Source organism: Crocodylus siamensis, chromosome 8, assembly GCF_052110815.1.
Source record: "Crocodylus siamensis isolate JL-2025a chromosome 8, ASM5211081v1, whole genome shotgun sequence".
NCBI classification, from domain to species: domain Eukaryota; kingdom Metazoa; phylum Chordata; order Crocodylia; family Crocodylidae; genus Crocodylus; species Crocodylus siamensis.
The window spans coordinates 38730286-38757728 of NC_143402.1; the positions used below are offsets into that span (position 1 = coordinate 38730286).

At 48.3% G+C, this 27443-nt stretch overlaps 2 protein-coding genes across 10 annotated transcripts in view; one reads left to right on the top strand and one right to left on the bottom strand.

The window, feature by feature from the left end:
- The window catches only part of XKRX (XK related X-linked), a 19372-nt gene extending 9155 nt beyond the window's left edge, over positions 1-10217 (bottom strand). Inside the window, exons 1-2 of one of the 3 annotated variants that reach the window (XM_090061297.1) lie at positions 10199-10217; positions 1382-1990 (exon numbers count right to left, since the gene is read on the bottom strand). In XM_090061297.1, the coding sequence (XP_089917423.1) occupies positions 1382-1716 (335 nt within the window). In that variant the 5' untranslated portion in view covers positions 1717-1990; positions 10199-10217. Of the gene's footprint in view, positions 1-1381; positions 1991-2425; positions 2546-2901; positions 2920-10198 lie in introns of those variants that run through there. The other 2 variants (XM_090061296.1, XM_090061294.1) reach the window with 2 other exon arrangements.
- ARL13A (ARF like GTPase 13A) overlaps positions 2456-27443 on the top strand; it is a 66545-nt gene continuing 41557 nt past the window's right edge. For 3 of the 7 annotated variants that reach the window (XM_090061299.1, XM_090061305.1, XM_090061302.1), the window contains exons 1-2: positions 2477-2593; positions 5478-5562. The gene's annotated coding sequence lies outside the window, so the exon portion shown is untranslated. Of the gene's footprint in view, positions 2594-5477; positions 5563-18388; positions 20473-21990; positions 22243-26572; positions 26661-27443 lie in introns of those variants that run through there. The other 4 variants (XM_090061303.1, XM_090061301.1, XM_090061300.1 and 1 more) reach the window with 4 other exon arrangements.

The following is a 27443-nucleotide window of genomic DNA, read 5'->3' on the forward strand; positions in this document are numbered from 1 at the left end:
GCCTAGCTAGAAATAAACAGGTTTTTATATAGCTTTATGCCTTTAATGAGCTCTGATGCAGCTGGCATGGCTTTTTGCATCACCTAATTTTATGTAAAAACAGGCGGTGTTGCCGGATGGAGTTGACAGAATTAATAATGGGAGTAGCTTCCATCTTGAGCGCAGTGTCCATCAGTCATTGTCCAAGAATGGGATGCAGGTATCTTTCCTCACTGTTTCCTGCCTCTTCTGCTGCCAACTCCTTCTCCACTATCTTTTGGGCTGAGGACTGCAATTAGCTGGGGTGCTCTCTCGCCAGTCATGCACATATACTGTAAGTTTTCTATTCCAGTTCTCACACTGCCACATGCTCTTCCCCCACACCTCACAGCATCAAACCCAAGGCAGCAGCTGCCTTCCTTTAGTCAGAAGCTTCATTCCCATGCCCACAGAGTTGCTAGTACACAGATGTCACAAGCCAACTCTTCCTGGTCTCTTTAACAATCTCACAAAACTGAAGGAAAGGGAAGTGCTGTCTGAGAAAAGCAGCTATGAAAAGGAGACCTTTGTTAGAGAGCCTGGGTACAAGCTTACAGAGACAGTAACTCCACCCTCCCTCCAGATAGACAGAGAGGGAGACTTCAACTGTAAGGGGAACAGGAGTGGAGAGGATGTGATAGGAGGGCAGAAACCAGATAAGGTCCCTTGATAAGCTCCAGCAGGCCTCTCTCAGGTCAACGTGGCAATACCAGAGAGGAGCAAGCTCTCTAGAAACTCCTGTGGTTTACAGGCAAAAGTGTTATGAGGAAGAGAGGTACAGCTAAGGGTGAGGAGGAAGGACTGCCTGTGGGCAGAGGTGCAGACAGGGAACAGGAGCTATTCTGGGATAATTAAATGCCTTTGGAGATTTTGCTAAAAATGACATCATTCTAAAACTTTACTTGACCCTATGGAAGCACCCTCTGCCTGCTCCGAGGAGGAGGACAAGGAACATAAAAGTCTGAAACCTCACACAAAGAAACTAAAAAGAGCATGAGTTCCTGGGCCCCATATCTAGCCTGGACCACAGGAAATACAAGGAGCTCCTCCACAGCCATTGCCAGGGACAGGAGCTATCCCACAGCTGAAGCTCCCTCCAGTAGCCCTGGTATTTATCCCACAAGATACTTCCCAGTGGCAAAGTGCTGTGCAAACAATGTGAACAGCACAGAACTGCAGGGACACAGGCAGCACACTGGCAACATCCTGGACACCGATTCCAGCTGTGAACACTCAAGAGCTTCCCAAGTTGTCACACAAAGTTTGAGGACCCAATTCAAGCCACTAAGTCATCTCAGATTTGGTTCCTGGGGCTGGGCAGGGGCTATTTAGGACAGGGGAGGTTGGAGGCACCTTTGCTCACCTGATGACAGGCCCCAGTTGAAGAAGGTGCATCAGGAGGATCAGTGGCTTATCACTGGTCAAATCCCGGTGAATGAAAATGAGCGTCAGCTGGACCAGGATGGACGGACACACCATGAAGAAGATGGTCAGCGTCAGCCAGAAGCGGTCGTCGGAGTGGCTGTAAGAGAAGCACAGGATCCCGGCCGCAACCGACTCCCCGCAGAACAGGAGCGTGGAAAAGAGGATGCCCAACGGGAGCTTTGCCTTGGGGGATGCTTGGAGCTCCCCTGTCTTCTCCTCGAAGGACGGCTGCTCCGAGCACTCCCTGATGGAGCCCTCGCACGCGCTGTCCATCCTGGGAAGCCCGGGCCCCTCCAGCCCCCTCGGTGCCCCGGCCTAGGGGCCGTCAGCGCGGCCGGGGGGCGGCGCCGTCAGCCCCCCACGGCCATCCCACCGGGCCCAGACGCCGCTCCAGCGGGGGAGGGGGAAGAGGGCAACTCCAGCGCGTCCCGGTCCTGCTGCCCCGACCGGCGGGAACCGCCCCTTGGCCGGGCGCCGCCCCGGGACAGCGCCGCGGGGCTCCTCCGCCGCCGCCGACGGGCGCGGGCTGCGCGGGTCACGGCCGCCCCTGCGGAGAGAAAGGGCACGACTGAAGCCGGGTCTGGGAGCCGCGGGGCGGGGCGGCCCCACTATCTCTGCGCCCGCTCCTCCTTCTCCCCGCAGGGCAGGGCCAAGGGCTCCGGGCGCTGCGGCGGGCACGTGGCGGTGGCCTGGCCCGGCTGGAGGCTGGGGCCATCACCGCCCCCCGGGACTGCACCGGGCGGGGCGGAGCAGGGCGGCTGCCACGAGTCTCCACCCCCGCCACGAGCCCCCCGCCCCTCTCCGGCCCGGCGCTGCCGCAGGTGTGCGGCCGCCGCCCGGTCTTAGCGCCCGCTTCGGGGCGGGGCGGGGCGCGCAGCGCCGGGGTTCTCGGCCGTTACCCTCGCCTCGCCTCGCCTCTCCCCTGCGCTCTCCTGCTTCACTCCCCCGTCCCCTGCCGACTGCTTCCCCCCCAGCCGCGGACCTGGCGGGGCGCGTCCGACCGCCAGCGCTGCCCACCCCGGCTGACAGCCGCTGAGCCAAGCACAGCAGGCGGCTTCCGCAGCCCCAGGCCGGCTGCTGCCTCAGCCTAGCTCGAGGGGCGGAAATCTTCCTCCCCGCTTGGACCGGGCCCACTTTCCACGGCCAGACGGTGAGGGGCGGCACAAGCCGGGTGGGTAGGCGCCGCGTGGGCACAACTGGCTCCGGGGGGTTGTAGCAGGCGGCCACGAGCCTCTGGGTAAGCCGAAGTGAGGCCCTAAAACAAAAAACCTAGGGTTTTCTCTCCCCCTCCCATCAGGGGTAGAGAACCACTGCCCAACCGATGAAGTATGAGGCCTTTGGGGGCCCGTTCCCTCTTCAGCAGTTCCCTAAAGTTTACTTTAAAGAAACTTGCCCTTGCCTCCCCTAAGACTGCTGCTTACTGGTGCTTCCCTCCTTGTGTCCAAACATTCTCTGTACCTGAGAGTTTGGGGCAGATAGGGTAGCTCCGTCCAAAAAAGAAAAATGCTCCTCTGCTATTTGAAGAGACACTAGAGGGACCCTTTGCTCCCCCCCAGCAGGTCAAGGTGTTTGTGCTCCTTTAGTCAGAGCTCAGCAGTATTCATAGGTCACAGACAGGGGTGTGGCATCACAGCCCCTGGTTCCATTCCACGTCTGTCCTGATCTCTCACATGCCTCAGCCCAGTCCCTGCAGCATCCCTGTCCCTGGCCTCAGGCAGGGATCACTCCTCCCATTCACAAAGATCTGCCTTTTTGAGTGAGTGGGTGCTGGGGTAACTATAACTGCTTTGACAAGACTTTGGAACCTATGAGCATCTTCACTGACAGCCGGATTGCACAGCATGCTCTGTAGTCACCTGCTGGCATCTCTTTTGGTGGGCAGAGATGTGATGCAGCAGTGGAGGACTTGAGGTTGGCCAATTTCTCCTATTTTAGGAAGACAGATTGGGTAGTTTTAAAAGGGCTGTCACTGCAGGCTTCTGCAGCAAGGCTGGCCTGCCAGTTCAAACTTCTGGAGAAACTGCAGTCTGTGGGGACACTGTGCCCACTATTTAAGGCACCTCTGTAGCTCCCTTCATCAAAAAACCATAGCCACATCTTGTACACCATGGTTTGTAAAACATGATCTGTATTTTGTAAGACATGATCTGTATTATACTGCAGGGGAAACCCGACCCAACTTCTGTCCTCAACCCTGCTGCTGATAATCTATCTTTGCCCAAGCACATAGAAATTACAGCACTTTATCACTGAGCTCCAGTCCGGCTTTGCCATTTAGCAAGCCAGTGTAAACATGCAATTAGGTTTTCAGCAACTGTTCCACATTTCTGCTCCAAAGCCTGACAGCAGTGTACCAGGCTGCTGACATTTGAAGTCTTCAAAGGAACTGTGTTCTGATCTCTGATAAGTGGTGGAGAGAACCACTGGCTACCTCATCTATGGGGGTGTTTTCCAAGTACTTTCTAGAAAACGCCCTGTACAAGGGCAATCGTAGAGAAAGCCATTATAGTGACTGTATCTGGTCTCTAAACCACATTAGGTGACTGCTTTCCAAAAGAGCCTTTAGGAAGTAGGCCGTTTTATATGTGCCTTCATGTCAATGGGTTGTTGGTTGTATCTCTGTTGGTCTAAGGACATAGGCAGACAAGGTTCTTTGGGTAGATGTGATATCTCTTATTAGACCAACTAAATAGTTGGAAAAATTGTTCTTTGCAAGCTTTTGTGCACAAACACCCTTCTCCCCATGCCTGCAGAAGGGTGTTTGTGCTTGAAACTTGCAAAGAACAATTTTCCCAACTATTTAGTTGGTCTAATAAGAGATATCATATCTACCCAAAGAACCTTGTCTGTTCATATCCATGGAATCCTCTAAGTGTTGAGAGGTCTATCTGCAGGTTTTTGAGGCACTACAGTACAGCAACATTCACACCTTATCATGACAACACTTTCCTCTCCCAGCATAAAATAATAAAATGTAGGAACCCTACAAAGCATAGCAGACTTCCTCTTCTACATGGGTGCAGCATGATTCTCTGTGCGCAGTACCATCCTCATATAAGCACCCAAGCACAGCCATGACTCTACCTCTTTATTAACAGTAAGAGCAATTGGCAATCTGCTCCAAATTAAATGCAACCCTTCGGATTCTGGTAAGCTGCCAAAGAAATGTCTGGATACTGAACTCAAGTAGTCATATTTTTAATTTTCTCTCTTCCTATTTAACAATAAATTATTTAAATTCAATTGCTTAAGAGCAAAAGCATTCCAATGCTGCTTTCTGTCCAAGGGCCTCAAGCACTTCACAGGAAATAATTAAGTATCCCAAAAGCCAGTAGGAAATAAATATTATCCTCAGGCACAGAGAGGTTAGAGGATTTGCCTGTAGTGCCTGCTGTGAGCCACTAGCAGGGGCAGGATCAGGATCAGGATCAGGATCATCCTCTCCTGACTTGTACTTTAACCAACAGACCATAAAACAGCTCTGTAAGCAATGATAAAATCTAATGTTGAATTCTCTCCTAAATCCCATTGGCACTCCCACTAAAATTGGTGGGATTGGCATATGTGTCTGCCTGAAAATTGAATTTGGCCTGAGGGTTACTAAAGAGGAACACTTGAAGTCTCAGTTTATTGCAGAGTAAAAGTTACAAAATGAAACTGGGATAAATAAGGAGTGATTGTGTAAGTGGAGAGAAGGAACACAACTGGCACATTCCTATGTGAAGCATGAGTTGGTTCCCATCAGGCAAACTTTGCACAGTGCAAGTTGCCCTGCTGTGCAAATTGCCCTACTTGCAAGATGAGCTGTTGCTCTTGGGTAGGTGCAGGCTAACAGTATAGCCAAGATGACATCACCTAGAAATATGTGACCAGTGTCCCAAGAAAAAGAAGAATCGGTAAAGTTAATGCATGAAAGATGAGTCTAGCAAACAGGCTAATTTGACATTCCTATTGCATATCCAAGAGATCTTTTTGGTGAAACTTTTAGAGAAAAATCAGTCCAAACTCAAAACTTACTATTTTGTGTATTATAGCAGGACCTAGAGGCTTCATTGTGCTTGGCATTGTACAGGCCCATAGTAGCATACAGTTCATGCTGTAGAGAGCTTCTCTAAAGAGGTAAGAAAGCATTACTTCCATTTTACAAATAAAGAATAATTTCTCTGGGTGGACTTTGTCTAAGATTACACAGAAAGCTCAGCAAAGGTTTGAATCTAGACTCATGCTGAGGCCCAGTACAGTGCATTTCCCACAAATTTTGCTAAGTCCCACTATTTTATCACAAGTCTCACAATACTTAGTTGTTGTTTTTTTTAAAAAAAAAAAAGAGTCTAGCTCTCCTGTGAGGTTGAAGTTCATTCCTTGTTCCTGGTTCCTTATTCCAAGCTAATCTTGGCACAGTTAAAGATTGTTAGTAATGAATTAGACAAAAGAATTAAAATTTAATCAGAAATGTATATTTACTAATAAAAATGTAAAATAATGTTATGGATCAAGTACATTGTCTTGAATAGAAAGCTGAGATTTGGCTGAGATTATGGGGCAAAATCCTTTTCAGATCATCTCAAACCACATGCCTCCTCTACCTGAGGACTCTTTTGAAGAATGCTCATCCGATCACAGGAGAATTCTGAGGCTAAAGTTGGGTCCTTATACATAGGCCCTTATTCCCAGTTCCTAGTTCCTTTTTCAAACTGGGGAAAAGGAACCAACTTCAGCCTCATAATTCTCCTGTGATCAGATGACCATTTTGCTTCTGTCCCTCTTTAAAAAAAAAATACTTAAAATAGAATAAACAGTAGCTGCCCAAAAGTTATTTGCAACCCTTTCTCATTCATGATCTCTGAGCAATCAGGGCTGGTAGTATAGCTCACCCTAAGCACAAAACCCAACAGTTTTCTGCATAAGTTTTGCAGGCCCTTCTCACTGTGTGAAATGATGCAACAACACTGCATCCAGAAAAATTTGTCCCATGTATAATGGTGAGACAGACTCACTCCAGGCCTCTAATCACTCAAATGGGCATTTCCTATTTAAACATTCCCTGCCCAGTAGCTCAGCTTCTGTAAAAAGAGAACAGAAGCCTTTTGGAAATAGGAGAAGGAACCCTTGCCTTTGTTAAAGTGCCAAAGCACCAACCAGGGAGCACATGCTGTTCATAAGTCAGTCTCTCTCCTTTCCTAGGTATCTGTTTGAAGGAAAACGATTGCACTAGGACCCCGAAGGAAGCATTGCTACGAGGGAAAAAAATCACTTGAACATGCCAAGCAGCCAGTTGTCAGCTTCCCAAATATAGTCATGAGCCGAGGTGGAGACAGCTGAGTCTCCCCAGAGAGACAGGCAGGTTTCCCATTCCTGCCTTCCCCCTATTACCCATTTAGGATTAGGACTCTCTTCTCAAACACAATTTGTGCTAAGGAATGGCTACATAGTTTGCTGAGGCTCTGCGGACTGCTGGTTAGGGTGGTCTGAAACCTTCTATACACTTCCTGAAACGAAGCAGTAAACAGTCTGATTAGGGGAGCGGGATTAAATAGGAATCTCAAAACATTAACAAACTAAACATTTAACAAATGAAACAGTTTTTAAATTTGAGTTCAGAACAGTTAGAGAGAGCATACAACTCACCTGGTGAGCAGAGATTCACAATCATTTGCAAGCCAGACACTTTTACACATTTTGGTAGCAAGATAGTAGATGTCTAAAACCATAAGAATTTATTGTTGCTCTTGGACCTATTTTTGCTGCTTAAGCTGTTTGGTTTTTTTATTTCAGTACAGATGCATCAGTTTAATGTTTTTTTGCTTGGTGTCAGATTGGGGAATGGCTTCTGTTTGTGGAAAAAAATATTATGTCTATAGGATTTTATTCTTCCCTGCTTCCCAGAGATCTCTTTCATGTGCCACTTCAGGCTCTGATCCTATAATCCAACCAGACAGACAGTGTAGCACCTGCATAGAGTGCCAGGAGCTCTGGCAGCATGATTCTTAACTGCAGCACTGGGGTCTTAATTATATTAAGCCAACATTTTGTGCTGAATGGCAACAGGACATTTTGTGCTGAATTAATTTTGTGCTGTTCAGTGCCAATTAGATTGGAAGCAGTTGATATTGGTGTACACTTGGGTCATATTACACCCAAGCCTGTACTACTGGTGGGGGAATGGCATGTGAATTGCATTGCTGCTCTCATGGTATGTCTCAGGCATTGAAAGCTTTCTTGCTGTTTGCATGCTAGATTTCTTTTTAAAAGAAAAACAAGACAAGTTCCATTTTATGTATTTATTTAGTGTAATTGTTTCCAAGCATGCCCTATTTGCTGCAGTTCCAGTTCACACAGTCCAGTGACATTGTAACATTAAACCAGGTAGCCTCTTAATTAACAGATTAATGTAGTTGCTGGCTGAAGGTTTAACCTCTTGAAGCCAAGCTATTGTATTGAACACAGCTGCATGTAGCTTGGCTGTTCTGAGCAAGACTTGGGGGGAAGGGGTTAAATCATCTTATCTGTCATTCTCATTGGTATAATATGAAAGGGTCTAAAGTAGTGGTTCTCAATCTTTTTCAGCTCAAGATATCCCTCTGAAAATGTCATGTTTTGGCTTTCACTTGTGTTTGAATACAGAAAAATAATAGAGCAATTTTTTTGTTTCAAAGAACTCAGCCCAAAACAGGTCAGAATTTTTTAGCACTATGGATCCTATTTGAAATCTCTGGGTTTATTTTATGAATTATGCTTGTGCACTTAATGGTGCTAACACTGCATGGTATCCCTGAAAGGAGCTCAAAGCACCCCAGGATGCACGACACCTTGTTTAAGAATCTGTTGTCTAGAGGAATGAGGGCCGTGTAAGTATACCTCCCATTTCCAGGAACCTTTCAAGTCCAGTGCTGCTGATCAGAATCCATTTTATCAAAAAGTTGAAGGATATTTGTACCAGGCCCAAATGAGCTGGAGGGTTATTATTGATATATGCAAATAAATTGCATATTAGATTCTCCCTGTATAGGAAATAGAGGAATATGGACAACTGGCTAAAGAGGAGATGGGAGTTTAGAGTATGGGAATCTAAACCGTACCAGAGCAAGTGCTCCAGTAAAATCCACTGTGAAGCCTGGGAGCAAAGCATAGGTCTTGCAGGTACTTTCCTGGAATTAATTATATGAGGGAACTGAAAGCTCCCAGTCCTTAGCAGCAAACTGCTATGAAAACTAGTCGTGCTGCCCAGGGGGTGGGGCTGCAAGCTTTACACAAGTCTGCCCTGGATGGCTGGCACAGATATACTCTCCTCCTTTCCTGGAAACGAGAGCCAAATTAGTCAAAACATGAGACTGTAAGTGTCAATTGCATAAGAGTCAATCTTGCATCCTTTAGCATGTGAAGCACTAGCCATGATGAATGCATCATACTCCCCACTAGTAATTCTCAAAGGCAAAACAGCCTACTTTTGTCTGTCTGTAACTCATTATTGTAACTCTAGTGTCTTTTGCCTGACTTCTTCATGTCTTTATGTCCCCTCTGCTCAGGCTGTGTTTAAATCCATGCATTTCAAAATGAATCAGTGAATATTAGTCAAGTGCCTGTCAGATGCTAGCTATGAATGGTAAAGGGGCAGTGGGGTTCAGTGTTGGGGCACTGTTTGGGGAATTTTTAAATAATTTATTTGATCTATTTTTATGACTTACCTTGTTCTTATTGCACCTGGTGAGAGTCCTTTCCAGGGAGAGTGGCACAACAATCAATAAATAAGAAAAGCCACTAATTTCTGTACACTAGAATTCAAGTCCCTGCTTTTCTTCATGCTATGGTTGTTAAGACAGGTGCGCCCATGTGCACAGGGGAGAGAAGACATGAGAAAGAAAATCTAATCCTCCTCCTGTTAAACTGGTGGGATGGATGCCCATTGAAAAGTGAGTAGTATACCAGCGCATGGTGCCATTATTACAAAGCAAGCTGAAGTTTAATTAGCTTTCTGTCAATCACTACATACATGCAGTGAAAACAATAATACCAGTTTAGAAACAAAGTTTTGCCATACATCATCCTTAAATCATTGTTCCCCATCAGCTGTGATAACAGGTTGCTGAAGGCCCTTGATCCATTAGCAACAAATTTTCCTCAGGAGAAGCATTAGTTTATTTTACTATTCCAATCCGCCCCTGTGGTGTTTGTGTGCAATTAACTCTCAGAGTTTTAAGCCCACATTATCCGATTTAGCACTTGTCCTGGAATTTAAAGGGACAGTGCAGTAATTTATCATGCATATTTATCATTCCATTTGTGCAGACTTGTTTACATTTATTGGAAGAGACACTTCAAGGAAATAACTCTTTTCCACACAGCACTGTATCTAAACCACAAAATTATAGAAGGAAATTTTGCCATATAACCACTAGACAGCAAGCAGAGCTTATACTGTAAGTGGATCCTGCCACTTACAGATCCTATGAAAGCACCACATAAATCTTGCAGAAACAGATCTCAGATATGTATGCATCTATTAAACTGTGTCTTTTCCTTTGCATCTTCTCTATTCTTCTCTATAAATCATTACCTAGTCCTGATTACAGTCAGTCTTCACTAGTGCAAATTAGGGTAGGTATCCCTTTTCTCACTGATCTTTACTAATCCTCTTTTACAGTAGCCGGTCTTTCGACCCCTAACCAATCTTTGTCTTCACCAATTTAAACCATAACCAACCAGTTTTCATGAGTCCTGGAAAATGCAAATGCTGCCAGTCCTAACTCGTACTCACTGTTCCTAAGCAATCCAAGTCAGATGGAATTGGCAATCTTCTCCCAGCTCCACAGCTCCTCTTCGGTCTTAATGACTTCACAACCTTCCCCATCCACTAGGACAGCAAAGAATGCAGTGACTCATAAACGTGCCATGAGACATTTCAAACGTGTGCTGACTATTAAGGAACCTATGTTCCAGAAGGAAAATGGCCCCTGAAGTTCCCAGGGCCAGTATTCTCCTCTGCCTCTCTAACCTCTGGCATAGAGGACAATGGCATAAGGGTGATGCCCACTGCTATCCAAAATAGAGTCTCAGTCACCATGTAGCTTGCAAACAACCCTAAGGAGAAATAGCTTCTGTTATCAACCAGGATAATAAATTCTGTTTCTGAGTGTCTCACCTGGCAACAGTTACCAGGGAAACCTGGAACTGTTCCTACCATATGAGAGAATTGAAGTCCAGAGGCCTCTCCTAGGAGACTGAGGCTAAGATTCTGATTTCACTTATTTCTGGTTTACTTGGCAGTAATTCCACAGACTTCCCTAGTTACCCCTAACTACACTGGGATACAGCTGAGAGCAGAATCTGGCCACTGGAAATCAAAGCTGGGGTGTTCGTCTCAAGGCTGACTGTTCAACTGCGCGATCTGACAAACAGAAGCAATGGACCAAACTCAGACCAGTAACAAAAACCCCATTAACATCAAAGGACTAGGATTTAGCCCTAGAATTTGAGAGCCACTGATGCAGCATCAACTCTCTGATTATACAGTCAGTCTCATAAGATTTGAATTTTTTAAGGATTCTCATGCATATCTAATAGCTGCTGTGAATCTTGTGGAGGCTTGTCTTTATCTAAAATGGTTACCATCACCCCCTTACTGGCAATGGGACTGGTGTCCTATTCTCCAAAACAGTGATGTCAAAAGAAAATGGGCGTCCTTACTTACCAGATCTGGGCCTTGCAGGGGATAAGAGAATGTAGATGTACAGGCCAATGGGGATATGCAAACAACAGGAGAGGGAAGAGGATCAGGAGATAAGACAGTAAGAACATGAAGAGATGTGGGAGGGTGGTGATGCAGGCAGTTGACAGAGCAAGAGAAGACGTGATGGGAAAAAGAACAGAAATAGGAGAAAATGAATATAAAGGACAGAGTAGTTGGTGGGGAGGAGGGAGAGAGGAAGAGGAGGTGGGATACTGGCCTGCACCCTCTAGTTAAGAAAGGTGCTAAAGAGGAACAGAACAGTGGCCCTGTATGTCCTATATGTCCTATAGCAGAGGCATGCACCTGCACAATTCTCTTCTGGCAGTGGAGGCAAGGTGGTAGTGGGGGAAGGGTTAGTCTATGTTCTGATACTTGTATTTAGGATGGGATTTGGATCCTGAGGTTATCTCACACAAACTGGAGTTGGTAATTTTCCCCTAAAGGAAGAGAAATCAGATGATAGATTAAAATAATTAATTTTTTTCCCTTAAAAATCTCATGATTTGGAGTGGAGGGGGAGCTCTTATTTTTAACATTTATGGTTGCTGAGGTACCAAATCCCTGACCCTCAACATAGTGCATTTCAATGACATTTGGGCAGTATGGTGCATGGAATCCAGGCCTGTCTGGCCTGAGGCTCCTGAAAGGTTTCTGAGGCTTTTATGGCTATGTAAAAGCTGCACAGACGTAGTGCTAAAAACTCATACTCCGACCAGTAGAACTTACAGGTGCTCAGCACCCTGGAAAATTGAGGAAGTGGCTTCTGCATGTGCAGTTAGTTATTGTAATTTGTGTCCTCTCTGCCCCGAGATAGGTTCTAGAGTGACCACAATTTGAGAGACAGCAAGTCAGGGAATTGAAACTGATCTTTTAGAGGGTTATGCCCTCTCTCACCAGATACTGGGAGACTGATGCTACTTTGCAATGGTTTTGGTCACATTAAGGTAGTTGGATTTTTAGACAATACGGTCCTGCTGCTTTCTAGGGCTGTGTGAAATTTTGCGGGATGTTTTGTTTCAACGTTGTTTCGACTTGTTTCGAGCTTGAAACAGCAAAATCGAAACGCAATGAAGGGCTTCGAAACAGCCTCGAAACAAATGAGGACAGTCAAAACATTTCAGAAGTTTTGAAATGTTTTGAGTTTCGAAGCTCATGCTGGGCTTGCCTGCAGGGCAACAGAAAGTAAGGAGAGGCAGGGGGAAAAGAAGGGGGAAGGACTGCTCTCATACTGACTGTGTAGCTGGCCAGTGACTGTGATCCTTCCTTGAGGTCCCTTCCAATCCCAGTGCTCTGGAGGACGGATGGAAAAACAGCATAAAAGGCAGCATTGTTTGAACTGGCCTGCTTTCTGCCTTGGGGAGACAGTTACTGAGCTATCTTCCAGCAGCTCAGAAGTGTTAGACAATGAAGGCTACTACTGGCATTGGTTTGAATGATTTCCTACTTTCTAGCTTAGCCTAGGAAGAGGGATTCCAGAATACCTTTTTCTTTCTTCTAGATGCTTATATTTTATTATTATATTAATTGAGATATTCTTTTCAATTTTATAATTATAGTGGATATTACACTATAGATTTTAATTTACATAGGAAGGGAGATACATTTATATTTTATTTCTATACATTTATACCTTGTGGCATAGACTACCCATCTTAGAGAATTTATATAGAAATGCAGATACAATCATACTTTACAGCATAGACTACACACCTTATAGAACTTATATAGGAATGCAGATACATTTAGACCTTGGAGCATAGAAGACTACACACCTTAAAAAATTTATATAGAAACACAGATACATTTATACCTTGCCGTATACACTGCACACCTGACAGGATTTACATAGGAATGTGGATCCATTTATACCTTGCAGCATAGAAGACTATAAACCTTAGAGAATTTATATAGGAACGCAGATACATTTATACCTTGCGGCATATACTGCACACCTTACAGAATTTATATAGGAACGCAGAAACATTTATATCTTGCAGCATAAAAATCTATACACCTTAAAGAATTTATATAGGAATGCAGGTACATTTTTTTATTTGTATAAAAGCAAGACACTATGAAACACACCATGAAGCATGGTGGAAAGGCATCTGTCAAGCCTTCAGGCAGGGGCGGAAGAGGTGGTAGAGGGAGAGGTGTAAGTTGCCCCCTCCCCCCCAAACTGAGACAGCCTCTTTCCTACAACTAGCAGGGATGAGGCTTCCACAAGCAGCAAGAAGAGGGGAGCAGTGCTAGTGCCACTGCCTGTGCCTGAGACTGCATCCCCTTCAAAAGCACCAGCCATAACCCCCCCGCACCCACACACCACCACAGCATCAAGCAGCAGCACCAGCATGACAGTCTCCTCCCTCCCATTCCCCCCCACCCCACCCCTGCCATTTCACTTCCCATGCTGAGCCTTTCAGTGCCAGAGGAAGAGCTGGAGCTGAGTGCCATAGCAAGGGAAATTCTGGGGAAGGAAGGGGAATCATGCTCAAGTTTCCCCTAGAGCCAGGGCTTCCCTAGAAGGCACTTCAGAGAAGGCTGAGGTAGAGGTTGCGGAGGCAAGAGTCTGCTCCTCCTCTTGCTGTGCCTCTGCCTGCTGAGAAGGGGGAAAGTGCAGTATCCACACACGCACCTGCACCCCAGAAGTGTGCGGGTAGTGTGGTCTGGGATCATTTTGAGCTGTTATATGATCCCACATATGCTGTCTGCCTGCACCGCTGAGCCAAAACCAGCTGGGACAAGGGAACAAAATACATGAGCACCATGGGGATGCTGATCCATCTCTCCAGGCACTACCCCCTTGCCCTTGCTCCACCTCAGCCTGGCATCAGCTGGGGGATGCCCAATGGGAAGTCCCTCTCTCAGTCCAGAGCCCCTGTCCCCACAAAGCAGAGGTAGGCCACCCTGGAACAGTGGGTGAAAGGCAGACAGAAAGGGGGTCACATTGCAAGGGTGAGCAAGATCATCCAGAGCACTGGGGAGATGCTTGCTGTTGATGGCCAGCCTTTCTCCTTAGTTGAAAAGCCAGGATTCAGGTGGCTCATGGGACTCATGGCCCCATCCTACCAAGTGCCTGCACAAACCACCTTCAGCAGGACAGTTGTACCCTCCCTGTATACAGGGAGTACTTGAGGGAGGAGCTGCACAAGGCAGGTCCACAGGTGGCCTTATATCTGGACATCTGGAGCAGCTGAGGTGGAGATCAAGCCTACCTCTCCCTCACAGGGCACTGGTGCTACCAGTCAGGCTGTTGGTAGGCTCTCCTTCAAGCCCAGGTGGTGGATGAGTCCCACACAGCATCAGAGATCATGGGGACCATGAATCACTTGGTGCAAGCGTGGTTCGTTGGGCAGGGTGAGGTCACCCATGGATTCATGGTTATCAACAATGAGGTCAATATGGTCAATATGGCGGTGCCAACTTTGTTGGCATCTGCTGTGTGGCACATAAGTTCCACCTCATTGTCAGGGACACCTTGGAGGGGGACAGGGCTGCTGGTGACGGTGCCAGCACCACAAGCAAGCTCATTTCCAAATGCAGGAAGGTGGTGGGGTACTTCCACCGGAGCATCAACGAGGGCAAGATGCTGCGGGACAAACAAGCAGAGCTGAACATCCCACAGCACAAAATTATGCAGGATGTGGAGACTCTGTGGAACTGCATATACTTGATGCTCAAGAGGTTGGTGGAGCAACAGAAGGCCATCCATGAGATGGCCTTGTTCGGGGAGATTGGGATCAGAAGCAGCCTTAACAGAGCTTAGTGGGATACCATCTCCGAGATCTTGATGGTCCTCAAGCCCTCCCTCAAGGCCACCAAGACCCACAACACTGGCAATGGCCTCCTTCGCTAGGTGATGCCCATAGTGAGGGAACTTCAGACCCAAATGGAGAGCTTCCAGGAGATCAGTGTTCCTGGCTGGAGCAAGCCGCTGTCACCAGACGTGCAGGCACTGGTGAGGCAGCTGAAGGAGGGCATCAGAAAATGGCTTGATCCCTTGCAGTCCAGTACGGTCCACATACTGGCCGCCATGTGTGACCCAAGGGTGAAGGACAATGTATGAAGCAGTCAAAGCCTGAATCAGTGGATGGAGGTGCTGGTGAAGACAGTCAGGGAGACAGAATGGCACAGGCGGGGGGGACATGGAAGAGGGGTTCCACTGTCCCATGCTAGCACGCCATCCATGCATTCTCCTCCTCCACCACAACATGCTGACAATGTGGGCCAAGGGCATGGCTTCAGTGCTTGGATCCAGAGGCACCATACCCTCCATCAGGCAGGTAGCACTCAAGTCTTGGTGGCTGCTTGTCTTGCTGAGGATGTGGAGCCACTGCTGTGCAACTCCTTGGTCTACTGGGCAAGCCACAGTGAGATGTGGCTGGATCTAGCCACGGTTACCCACAAACACCTGTCCTGTCCACCAGTGTTCCAAGTGACAGGGTGTTCAGCATCGCTGGGGATGTTGTAACACCCCACTGTACCCGCTTGAATCCTGGTTTGGTGGAGAAGCTGGTGTTCCTGAAGGTGAAGCTCCTGCTGCTGGGGTTCTCCAAGCTCCAGGTGCAGACGGAGTGAATGCCACCCTCCTCACTCTGTCTGCACCTATTTTCTTTTTTCATTTTTTAAAAGCCATTTAATGCCCTGCTTTCAGAGCTGGAGGAGGCACTCACTGCATCACCAGCCAACAGGGGAAGAACATTTCCCTGCTGAGCTTCCATGCCAGGACAAACTTGGAGGTATGGGCTGGGGCCATAGGCAGCTGGTAGGAGGTGCATGGGGGTAAATGTGCCTCCCCAATGGGGCTGGTGCCCCCCGATATCCGACACTGATACTGTCGGTAGGGCTGGTGCGCCCCCCCACCCCCACCCCCCACCAGGGCACTGCCATCGTAGGGTTTTGCGGGTGCCCTCCCAGATTCAGGAGGCACCAATCACTCATGGCTGGGGCTATGGCGAAGAAGCAGGCCCCAGGTCCTGGGCATGACCACTAAAACTGCACTCTGCCAGGGTCATGGAGGCCTGGTGGGGCTCCAGGAAATGCCAGGAACAAGAATCCCTCTGGTGAAAGGTGGGTAGGAGGTGCCATAACCTCTAGCTACCACACGCACGCACACAGTCCTGGCCTTGGGAAGGCTCAGACCTATCAAGTCTTTGACAGGCCTGAGGCTTGCTGGTTGCAGTGGAGTTGTGAGGCTCCAGGTAAACTCAGTTTAGCTGCCTGGGATGCAGCTTTCGGGTTGCAAAACCCTTTGTCAGGCTGAGGAAGCACCTGCAGTTGGTGTGTGTGTGTGCTTGTCCCATATAGGCAAAACTCAAAGCAAGCCCTTCTTTTTTGGAACAATCTGCCTGTCCACTACATTTCTTCCTGCTACTTCTAGCTAGCTCTTGCCTAGTTAATCACCCCACAAAGCTATTTCACTGTAATTTCTTTATCCCTTGTCTACAAGGCTGTATAACATTTCAGTAACTCATTGCACAGGGTTGCATCTTAGGGTTCTTGATTTCTTTCCTGAGACACACCTTGCCATTAACACTTTAACAGGTCAGAAATCTGAGTCACATACATTTATTGAAGGAGGCTTGTAGTCAATGATTAACATAGGAAGTTTCCATTGGGATGCTGCAGTTGCCCACACCCTCTGTTGGGTAAACATGTGTGAGGAAATCCATCTGCTCTTTCCAAAGCAGCACCTGGAGAACCTAGAGAACAGACAACAAATTTACCAACTAGGGAACCTGGCTCATCCACAGCAGCTCCTGAGAAACGGCAGTAAGGCTACTGATAGGAGCTTGCAAAGCATTACCTGAACTCAGGACTCCCATTGTAAGAACTCCCTTTTTGAGAGGGGTTTTTTTTTTATGCATCCTTTGACATATGCTTAGAGCTAAGATTTGGGGATATTGAGTCCATGAGTTTCTGTACCTAGGAGGCTGATTAAGTGAAGTTCATAGGCCCAGCTGTGCAAAGTGATTTGTAAATTCAACCAAGCGCCAAACCTTGCTAACCTCATCACCAGAAGCCACTTCCTAAAGCTCAAAACACAAAACCTGCCAACAACCTCCAATACCCCTGCAAACTGCACACCAGAATTTATCAAAGACAACAATACCAAACTACCTGTGGCGGCACATTCCTCATAAAAAAACCCACTCTGTCTCCAGTCTCTCAGGCCTGATCCTGAAAGGGAATTTACAAACCATTTTTCACAGCCAGGCCTGTGAGCTTCACTTCATCAGCCTCCTAGGTAGTAGGTACAGGAACTCATGGACTCAATATAGATAGTGGAGTTATGACACGCTACAACCTGCCGGACATCTGACTCCTCAGGTACCTCTGCACTTTAACCTGCGCTGCTACATCCCCCTTTCCCACCCCCACCCCCACCCCCACCCCAGCCTGTCCCTTACCATCTGATGCCTCCATTTCTATTTTCACTGACTGGCTTTTTTTTCCTGCATTGCATGCCAGCCTCTGGCTTCTTTACTATTCCTTCCACCCATAGTCACATACACATCAACTGCAGGTGCTTACTCAGCCTGAGAAAGGGTTTTTCAACCCGAAAGCTAGCATCCCAGGCAGCTAAACTGAGCTTACCTGGAGCCTCACAACTCCACTGCAACCAGCAAGTCTCAGGCCTGTCAAAGATGTGACAGGTCTGGTCTTTCCCCAGCCAGGACTGGGTGTGTGAGTGTGTGTAGTACCTGGAGGTTATGGCACCTCCTACCCGCCTTTCACCAGGGGGATCCTTGGTCCTTGGTCCTGGCATTTACAGGGCTGTTGTGCTGCCAGCAGTCCCACCAGGTCTCCCTGACCCTGGCAGAGTGCAGTTTTAGTGGTCATGCCCAGGACCTGGGGCCTTCTCCCTCCCCATAGCTCCAGCCCATACCTCCAAGTTCATCCTGGCATGGAAGCTCAGGACATGTTCTTCTCCTGTTGGCTGGAGATGCAGTGAGTACCCCCTCCAGCTCTGAAAGCAGAGTAGTAACAGGTTTAAAAAAATAAAATGGAAATAGGTGCAGATGGAGTAAGGAAGGTGGCACTCAGTCCGTCTACAGGTAGAGCTTGGGGGAACCCCAGTAGCAGGAGGTTCACCTTTAGGAACACCAGTTGCTCCATCAAGCCAGGATCCAAGCAGGTGTGGTGGGGTGTCACAACATCCCCAGCAATGCTGAACACCCTCTCTCGGCACACTGATTGGTGGACAGGACAGGTGTTCCTGGGCAACCGTGACCAGATCCTGCCACATCTGGATGTGAAGTAGTGCCTCCTGGTATCTAGCCTGAATCTACTTACTCTCAGTCAATGTATGGCCATTATTCCTTGTTACTCCTGGTAGTGCTTGGGGGAACAGGGACTTTCCTATTGCCTGCTAGTCTCCCTTGGCCAGTTTATAGATGGCCACCAGATACCCTCTCAGTCTTCTCTTATGGAGGCTGAACAGGTTCAAGTCCTGTAGCCTCCCCTCAAAAGGCCTGCCTTGCTGCCCCCTGATCATGCAAGTGGCCCTCCTCTGGACCCTCTCAATGCTGACCACATCCGTCCTGAAGTGCAGTGCCCAGAACTGGATGCAGTACTCCAACTGCGGCCTGACCAGTGTCTCATAGAGGGGGAGGATCACTTCCTGGGACCTGCTCGTGGTGCATCTGTGGATGCATGACAAGGTGCACTTAGCCTTCCTAACCGTGTCCTCATATTGGCGGACCATGTTCATCTTGGAGTCAATAATGACTCCAAGATCCTTTTCTGCCTCTGTGCTGATGAGAAGAGAGTTCCCCAGCCTGTAGATATGCTGCTGGTTCTTCCTCCCCAGGTGCAGTACTTTGCACCTGTCAGTATTGAATCCCATCTTGTTCTCATCCACCCATCCCTGTAACCTTTCCAGATCTAGTTGCACCCTGTCCCTCTCCTCTAGCATGCCCACTTCTCCCCACATCTTAGCGTCATCTGCAAATTTGAACAAGGTGCTTTTCACCCCCTCATCCAAGCCACTGATGAAGAGTTCATAGATTTAATAGATTTCATGGACATTAGGGCTGGAAGGGACCTCAGAAGATCGAGTCCAGCCCCCCGCCCAAAGGGCAGGAAGTCAGCCGGGGTCATAGGATCCCAGCAAGGTAAACATCCAATTTGCTCTTGAAGGTGCTCAATGTAGGTACTTGAGCCACCTCCGATGGCAGGCTGTTCCAGACCTTGGGGGCTCGGACAGTAAAGAAATTCTTCCTTATGTCCAGCCTGAAATGGTCTTGTATTAGTTTATAACCATTCGACCTCGTCATCCCTTGGGGCGCTCTGGTGATCAAACGTTCCCCCAGATACTGGTGGTCACCCCTGATAAACTTATAGATGGCCATCAGATCACCCCTGAAAAGATGTTGAACAGTGTGGGCCTGAGGACCGAGCCCTGGGGACCCCCACTGCCCACATCTCTCCGGGTTGAAAATGACCCGTCCACCGCCACCGTTGGCCCACATTGGCTGTGACTGGCATGGAGAAGACTGGCTGGTGCTGGGAGTGCTGGCATGGGTAAGTGGATCCCCCTCTTCCACATTCCCTCGCCTCTGCTCTTCTGCTTCCCTGACTGCTGCATCCAATGATCAAGGGTTTTGGTGCTGCCAGTGCACATGCTCCCTTTCACCCTTGCGTCACACATGCCTGCTAGCATGTGGACCATACTGGACCACAAGGGATCAAGCCATTTTCACAGTTTCATAGTTTCTAGGGTCGGAAGGGACCTGAGCAGATCATCTAGTCCAACCCCCTGGCATGGCAGGAAAGAGTACTGGGGTCAAATGACCCCAGCAAGATGTTCATCTAACCTCCTCTTAATCACCCCCAGGGTAGGAGCCTGCACCACTTCTCTTGGAAGCTGGTTCCAGACCCTAGCTGCCCTGACTGTGAAGTAGCGCCTCCTGATATCTAACCTAAACCTACCCTCTGCCAGCTTGTGACCATTATTCCTGGTCACTCCTGGCGGTGCTCGGGGGAACAGTGACTCCCCCAATGCCTGCTGATCCCCCCTGACTAGTTTATAACAGGCCACAAGATCCCCCCTCAGCCTTCTCTTTTGGAGGCTGAACAGGTTCAGGTCCCGTAGCCTCTCCTCATAGGGCCTGCCCTGCTGCCCCCTGATCATGCGAGTGGCCCTCCTCTGGACCCTCTCCATGCTGTCAACATCCCTCTTGAAGTGTGGCGCCCAGAACTGGATGCAATACTCCAGCTGCGGTCTGACCAGTGCCGCGTAGAGGGGGAGGATCACCTCTTTGGACCTGCTCGAGACGCATCTGTGGATGCATGACAAGGTATGGTTGGCCTTCCTGACTGCCTCCCCACACTGTCAGCCCATGTTCATTTTGGAGTCAATGATGACAAGAGGGGAGTTCCCTAACCTGTAGGTATCGTGCTGGTTGTTCCTCCCGAGGTGCATCACCTTGCACTTGTCTGTGTTGAAACCCATCCTATTCTCGTCCGCCCACCCTTGTAACCTGTCTAGGTCTGATTGTAGCCTGATGCTTCCTTCCAGTGTGCCCACGTCCCCCCACCTCTTAGTGTCATTAGCAGATTTGAACAGGGTGCTTTTTACCCCCTCATCCAAATCACTGATGAAGATGTTGAACAGTGCGGGCCCGAGGACCGAGCCCTGCGGAACCCCACTGCCCACGTCCTTCCAGGTTGAGAAGGACCCATCCACCACCACCCTCTGGGTGCGGCCCACCAGCCAGTTGGCGACCCATTTGACTGTGTGGGTGTCTATACCACAGCCCCCCAGTTTCTTAATGAGAACGGGGGTGAGAGACAGTGTCGAAAGCCTTCCGGAAGTCCAGGAAGACTATATCCACTGCTACTCCTGCATCTAATGATCTGGTGATCTGATCGTAAAAGGCCACCAGGTTGGTCTGACAGGACCTGCCACTGATGAACCCATGTTGGTTGCCCCTAAGGATGCAGTCCCCTGCTGGCCCCTCCTGGATGTGTGCCAGCATAATTTTCTTGAACAGCTTGCCTAGGATCGAGGTAAGACTAACCGGCCTATAGTTTCCTGGGTCCTCCTTCCTGCCTTTTTTGAAGATGGGGACCACGTTGGCCCTCTTCGAGTCCTCCAGTACCTCACCAGAGCACCATGAGTGCTCATAAAGTTGTGCCAGGGGACTTGCAATGACCTCGGCCAGTTCCTTTAGAACTCTAGGGTGGAGATCATCTGGGCCAGCTGACTTGCATACGTCCAACCCCTCCAGAAGCTCCCTAACTAAATCCTCGCTAACCCGTGGCCCAGGTGTGCCTCCCCCGGGGCCCGAGGGGGGCCCAGCAGGGAGGTGGCTGTTCTGGTCCCTACGTAGGAAGACGGAGGCAAAGAAATCATTAAACATGTTAGCTTTGCCGTCTGGTGTGACGACCAAGTTTCCCATCGCGTCCTGCAAGGGCCCCACATTACCCGAGACCTTCTTTTTACCCGCTACATATTTAAAAAAGGACTTCTTATTGTCCTTAATCTGGGAAGCTAGCCCCAGTTCCATCTCTGCCTTGGCCTTCCTAACTACCCCCCTACATCCCCGAGCAACTATAGAATAGTCCTCCCTGGTGATGACCCCTTCTTTCCATTGGGTGTAAGCCTCCTTTTTAGCAAGGAGACATTCCCGGATGCTTTTGATGAGCCACAGGGGCTTGTGTGCTCTCCTGCTCCTTTTGATCCTCATTGGGATTACCTTCCTTTGGGCTTGGAGGATCGTCTCCTTAAGGAGCGACCACTCTCCTTGGACACCTGGCTCCCCTCCCCTCTGGGACCTCAGCACTTCTCCAACTTTTCTGATGCCCTTCTTCAGCTGCCTTATCAGTGCCTGCACGTCTGGTGACAGCTTGCCCCAGCCAGGAACACTGATCGCCTGGAAGCTCTCCATTTGGCTCTGAAGTTTCCTCACTACAGGGATCACCTAGCAAAGGAAGGCATTGCCAGTGCTGTGGGTCTCGGTGGCCTCGAAGAAGGGCTTGCGTGCCACACAATGGATACAAGAAAGTTGGCATCATGGACGGCCGTGACCATATTGGCTCCATTGTCAGTGACCATGAACCCGCAGGTAAGCTCGCTCTGCCCAATGAGCCACCCCTTACTATGCAGTTCATGGCCACCATGATCTCCCTTGCTGTGTGGGACTCATCCAGTACCTCAGCTTGAAGGAGATTCCACTGATGGCCTGACTGGTCACACCAGTGCCCTGTGAGGTAGAGATAGGCATAATCGCCACCGCAGCTGCTCCAGATGTTGGAGGCTACCTGCGGCCCTGCCTTGCGCAGCTCCTCCCTCAAGTACACCCTGCATGCAGGGAGGGCACCACCATCCTGCTAAAGGTAGTGCATGTGAGCACTTGGTAAGACGGAGCTATGAGTGCCATGAGCCACCTGAATCCTGGCCACTCAACTAAGGAGAAGGGCTGGCTATCCAGAGCAAGCATTTCCCCAATGCTCTAGGTGATTTCACTTGCTCTAGCAATGTGCCCCCTTCTCTCTGCAGCTTCCCCCACACACACACACACCTTCAGGGTGGCTTGCCTCTGCTTTGGGGGTATGGGGGCTTTGGAGCAAGTGGGGGACTTCCCTTTGGGCATGCTCACACTGGTGCCAGGCTGAGGAGGAAAAAGGGCAAGGAGGTGCTGCTTCCTAAGATGCAGCAGCAGCATCATGGGGGTGAAGTGTTCACCTCCTCGCCCTGGCTGATCTGCCTTCAGCAATGCTGGCAGATAACAAGCCTGAGATCATCTGCCACCTCAAAATGATCCCACACTACACTACTCCCCCGCTTCTGGGTTGAGGGTGGGGCTCCTGCCTTATCTCCCTCCTCAGCAGGCTGAGGTACAACAGCAGGAGGAGCTGACTCAGCTGACCCACTTGCCTGAGCCTCCACAACCTCAACCTCAACCTCAACCTCAACAACCTCCAGAGAGGGAGACCTGGGTCTAGGGGAACTTTGAGGGGTGTAGAGCACAAACTCAGATTCCTTCTCGTTCCCCAGAATTTCTTTAGCTAGGGTGCTCAGGTTCCCTGGTTCCAGCTGCAGCTCCTCCGGCAGTGGGAAGTTCACGCTGGGAGATTAAATTGGGGTGGAGGAGTCTTTTTGCTGCTGGTGCCTATTTCTGGAGTTAGGGAAGGTACTGCAGAGATCATAGTCATTGACCAACTAGGGATGTCAGTCCTTCCCCCCTGCTCTCCGTCCCTCTTCTTAGTTTCTGTTTCCCTGAAAGAATCTCCGAATCTTTTCTGAATCAATTCAGAGGCTCCAAATTGATTCGGAAAGTTTTAAGCTTCTCCCGATTTGAGTCAGATGTGGAGATTCGGCCTCCAAATTGGGCCGAATTTTCTCCGAATCAAATCATGAACCGAAGATTTGCACAGCCCTATTTGCTAGGTTACCACATATCCTGAGATGACCTTTTTGGATGAAAAGCAATAGTAAATAATTCTTAAATAATAAGAATTTACTCCAGTCCTCAATTGGTGTAAATCCCTGTTGTTTCATGGACTTCAATGGGTTTATGCAAATTTAAATGCAGTGGGGATGTGGCCCCTTATTTATTTATGAATAGCACCCTCATAGCTTATGTGCATCAACAGATCCCTCCCTCTTGTTTTCTTGGTCCTGTTTTTGACAGATCTCTACCATGCCCACCCGCTCAAGCCTGCACTTTCAGTGGCTCCTCTGTAATCTCAGCCGTATTCTCTATCACGCAGCATGGGATTTCAGATGCCACTGGGACCTTTTGAAACTCCCAATTTCCTGGTGACTTCAGACTTTCACAGTGCTGTACATTTCGTCCAGTGCTTCTTGGGCTGAATGCCCAGGTTTCTATGGCATATTGCCTCTCTCACCCCCTTACCCTTGCATTTCTCCTGCTGTGTTTGTCATATGAACTGACCCCACACATATTGTATCACAGGAGCTTGCAGATTAATCTCTCCAGATCCACTGTACTTTGCTTGCTTTGTCTTGTCCCTTTGCTGCTTCCTTCTTTTTCACCCTCTGCAAAAAAAAAAAATTAAGTTACTTTGAAAATCCTAGCATGGACCCTTCTCCAAGTCACTCGTGTAAAAGAGATATGGGGTCTTAGGAACAGGAAGCATGGGTGTGTGATGAAAGGAAACCTGGTGAGGAGAGATTAGAGACTGGGAGGGCTTCAAAACAAGGAGCCCCTGCTTTCATAATCCCTTCCCTACTTTGTTGTGCTCCTTTTCCTATCCCTTGAAAACAGTTTTCAGCTAACAACATCCTCTTGTGCTTTAAATATATTGTAAACAAGCCTGGTGCACATGTGCACAAATTTCGATGCCTTCCTGAGGCATGGTCTTCCCCCATCTATATGATAGTGTAGTCAAAGGATTGTAATGCACTTAGTAGGCTGATTATCCTTGAACAGCCTGTTCCTTAGAAGACAGTCTCGGTATTGCATTTTTCTTCCCATCTCCACTAGTGAGATTAAGAATCCACTTGGGGTTTCCTTGTCTCCTGAAATGAGGGAATTCCAGCTTCTCTTGCTGACCTTCCTATGCTCATCTGACTGGTCTGCACTTTCCCATTTATCAATGGCACAGGTGCAGTAAGCATAAGATTCCCCATTGGTGCATGACCTATGGTCTGCAACTGCAGCTTGGAGTAACCACTCTGTTGTTATGATGCAGCTGGGTAACTTTGGCTATAACTTTTGAACTTTGACTATACTCAGAGTCACAGGAACTGACTCAGATTCTGATTCTTAATTTGTACCTGCTGCATTGAGCTACTGAAAGCACTGTATGCTTGAAAAACTTTGTTAATAAGAAATCTGTTTAGTTTACCCTATCTTGTATGGACCCCTAAGGCTGTAAGCAGTTCAGACAAGGACAATACATGATGTTGAAAGCCAGTTAGGTTGTTTTATTTCTTATGTGTAGAATAATGCAATAAACGTGCTGCCAACGGGCTTAAAACAGGAAGCCTTGCCTAGAAGTGGACTGGGTAGAAGGTGTTCATGAAACTGGTCACTACAGGACCAGAGGTAAGGACTAGAGGTAGAGAAATGGTTTGCAGTCTTGAAAGTTGCTTGTTTCCTAATATGTATCCAGACAAAAGAACAGGGCTATCAAACTTTAGTACACACTGCAACATAAAGATCATCTGATTGAGCAAAATTAGTGGGATTCAGAGAACACCCACATGGCATTATGAGGAAATGCAATGTGAAATGTAAATACAAAGGAAGTGTCAAAATCTATATTTCTGTGTAATAAACATGCCAGAAAAAATAGAATTAGGACTGAAAGTATTCAAATAAATATGCTTGATAAGAATCTTAAAGGTAATGGAAGCCAGACAAGAAGATCTCACAGCAGAAAAAAATGGAGATATTTCTGATATAACTGGAGGTACGGGAGGTCTCCCAGGACATTGTAAATTAAGCTGCCCCCAAAAGCTGTCTCCATAAATGTATCTATCACAATGACTGCCATTAACAAAAGGACCAAAGTGGAGAGCAACTCCAATGCAGGTCAGAGTTGGGTACTGTATAAATGAAAAGGTGAAAAGTTCAATGGAATTTGTTATCTTTATGGTTGCAGTAGAGAAGAAAAATACTGGTGTGATATAGGTAGTAGGTCTGTGCGAGTCGGCAGCAATCCGATCCGGCTTCAGATCCAGATGCTTTGGATGGCCATGATCCAATCCGGATCGGTTTGCCACTTTGGAGATCCAGCTATAGGTTATGGGGGATGAATGAAATATCTATAACTTTGTTATTTTACCACTGATCTGGGTGCACTTGCAGAGGTGGTAACCTCTGCTGACAGCATGAAGCCTGCCAAGTTTCAAGAAGATAGTGCAGGGGTTTGGGGGGGAACTGCACCCCAAGCTGCTGACAGGCAAAACTCATGACACAAATGACCCTGTGTGTGTTAAGGTGCAGTGGGCTGAAAACTGCAGATGTGGTGGCCCCTGCTCAGGCCACAAAGCCTGCCAAGTTTCAAGAAGATCGGTGTAAGAGTTTGGGGTGAACTACACCCGAAGCTGCTGACAGGCAAAACTCGGCATGTGGGTGGGTGCTTCTGTCCTGGGGCAGAGGTGGGGTGAAATCTAGTGCAGGCCTGGGTGCTGGGCCCTGCCAGGCCACGAAGCTTGCCAGCTGTGTGTGTCTCGCTGGGGGAGTCTGTCGTCCAGGGCCCTGCACCTCAAGCTGCTGACAGGCAAAACTCGTGATGTGGGTGGGTGATGTGTGTGTGTTAAGGTGCATCCTTCCTGGTGCTGGGTCCTCTGCACAACATGGCAGTGTGCCCCAGTGTGGCCTCCTCCACCCCTGCAGCCTCATGCCCGATCCTCTGCTTTACATGACAACAGGTACAATAACTTAGCTGGCTCAACACCAGCAGCATCAGCAGCAGCATCAAAGGTACCCAAATGGAACTGTCACAGAAACTGTCATTTTATAAAGGAATTGACAGCAAGAAGTAGAGATGTTGTGTTGTGTTGGACATGGTGAGTGATGGCTTATCTTGTGTTTATATATCTATATGTGTATTATGAAAAAAAAAGGGAGTACTTAAAAAAATGTATCTGTGATAGGCTAGCTGGCAGTGACCTGGCCCAGGAGTTTTGAAAGGGCAACAGATGATTGGAGGACTTGGGATTCCCTTTCCTCACCAATCCGGTAATGATTTGGCCCAGGGGTTTTGAAGGGGTAAAAGATGATTGGCAGACTTAGGTTTCCTTTTCTGCACCAATCAGGCCCCAGAGACTCACCCTCCATGTCAGCAGCGACCTGAGAGATTCCCAGCTCTGGTTCCAGCTCCTCCAATCAGAGGCCAGGCAGCTGGACATGAGACGGGGGCTCCTGGAAGGTCAAGAGCCCTAGCAGCTTGGCCTAGTACCAGCACTGCTGACTGTGTGATAGTGGTTCTGCTTACCATGTGGGAGATCTAAGTTCAAGTCCCAGCTGGGTTGAGTGAGCTAATAGGGAGAAGCTCTTGCGGTGGAAAGGGGCCATTGTGTTTTCTCCCCCTCCAGGTACCTAGGCCCTATATTCCTTGTCATTTGACATTGTGTATTTTGTGCCTTTTATATTTCACCAACTGGTATTGTTTATTCTGCTGTTTGTGTTTTACATTTTGGTTAATCCTGTCTTTCGTCAACTGGATCAATATGTCTGTGATCGTAAGTATCTAACCTTTGTTGAATCCTGCCCCCTCAGAGAGTTGTAGTGTCCCCTATACCCCCTGGTTTTTACTGGTTATGTTCCCAGTATTGTTCTCTTATTAAAAG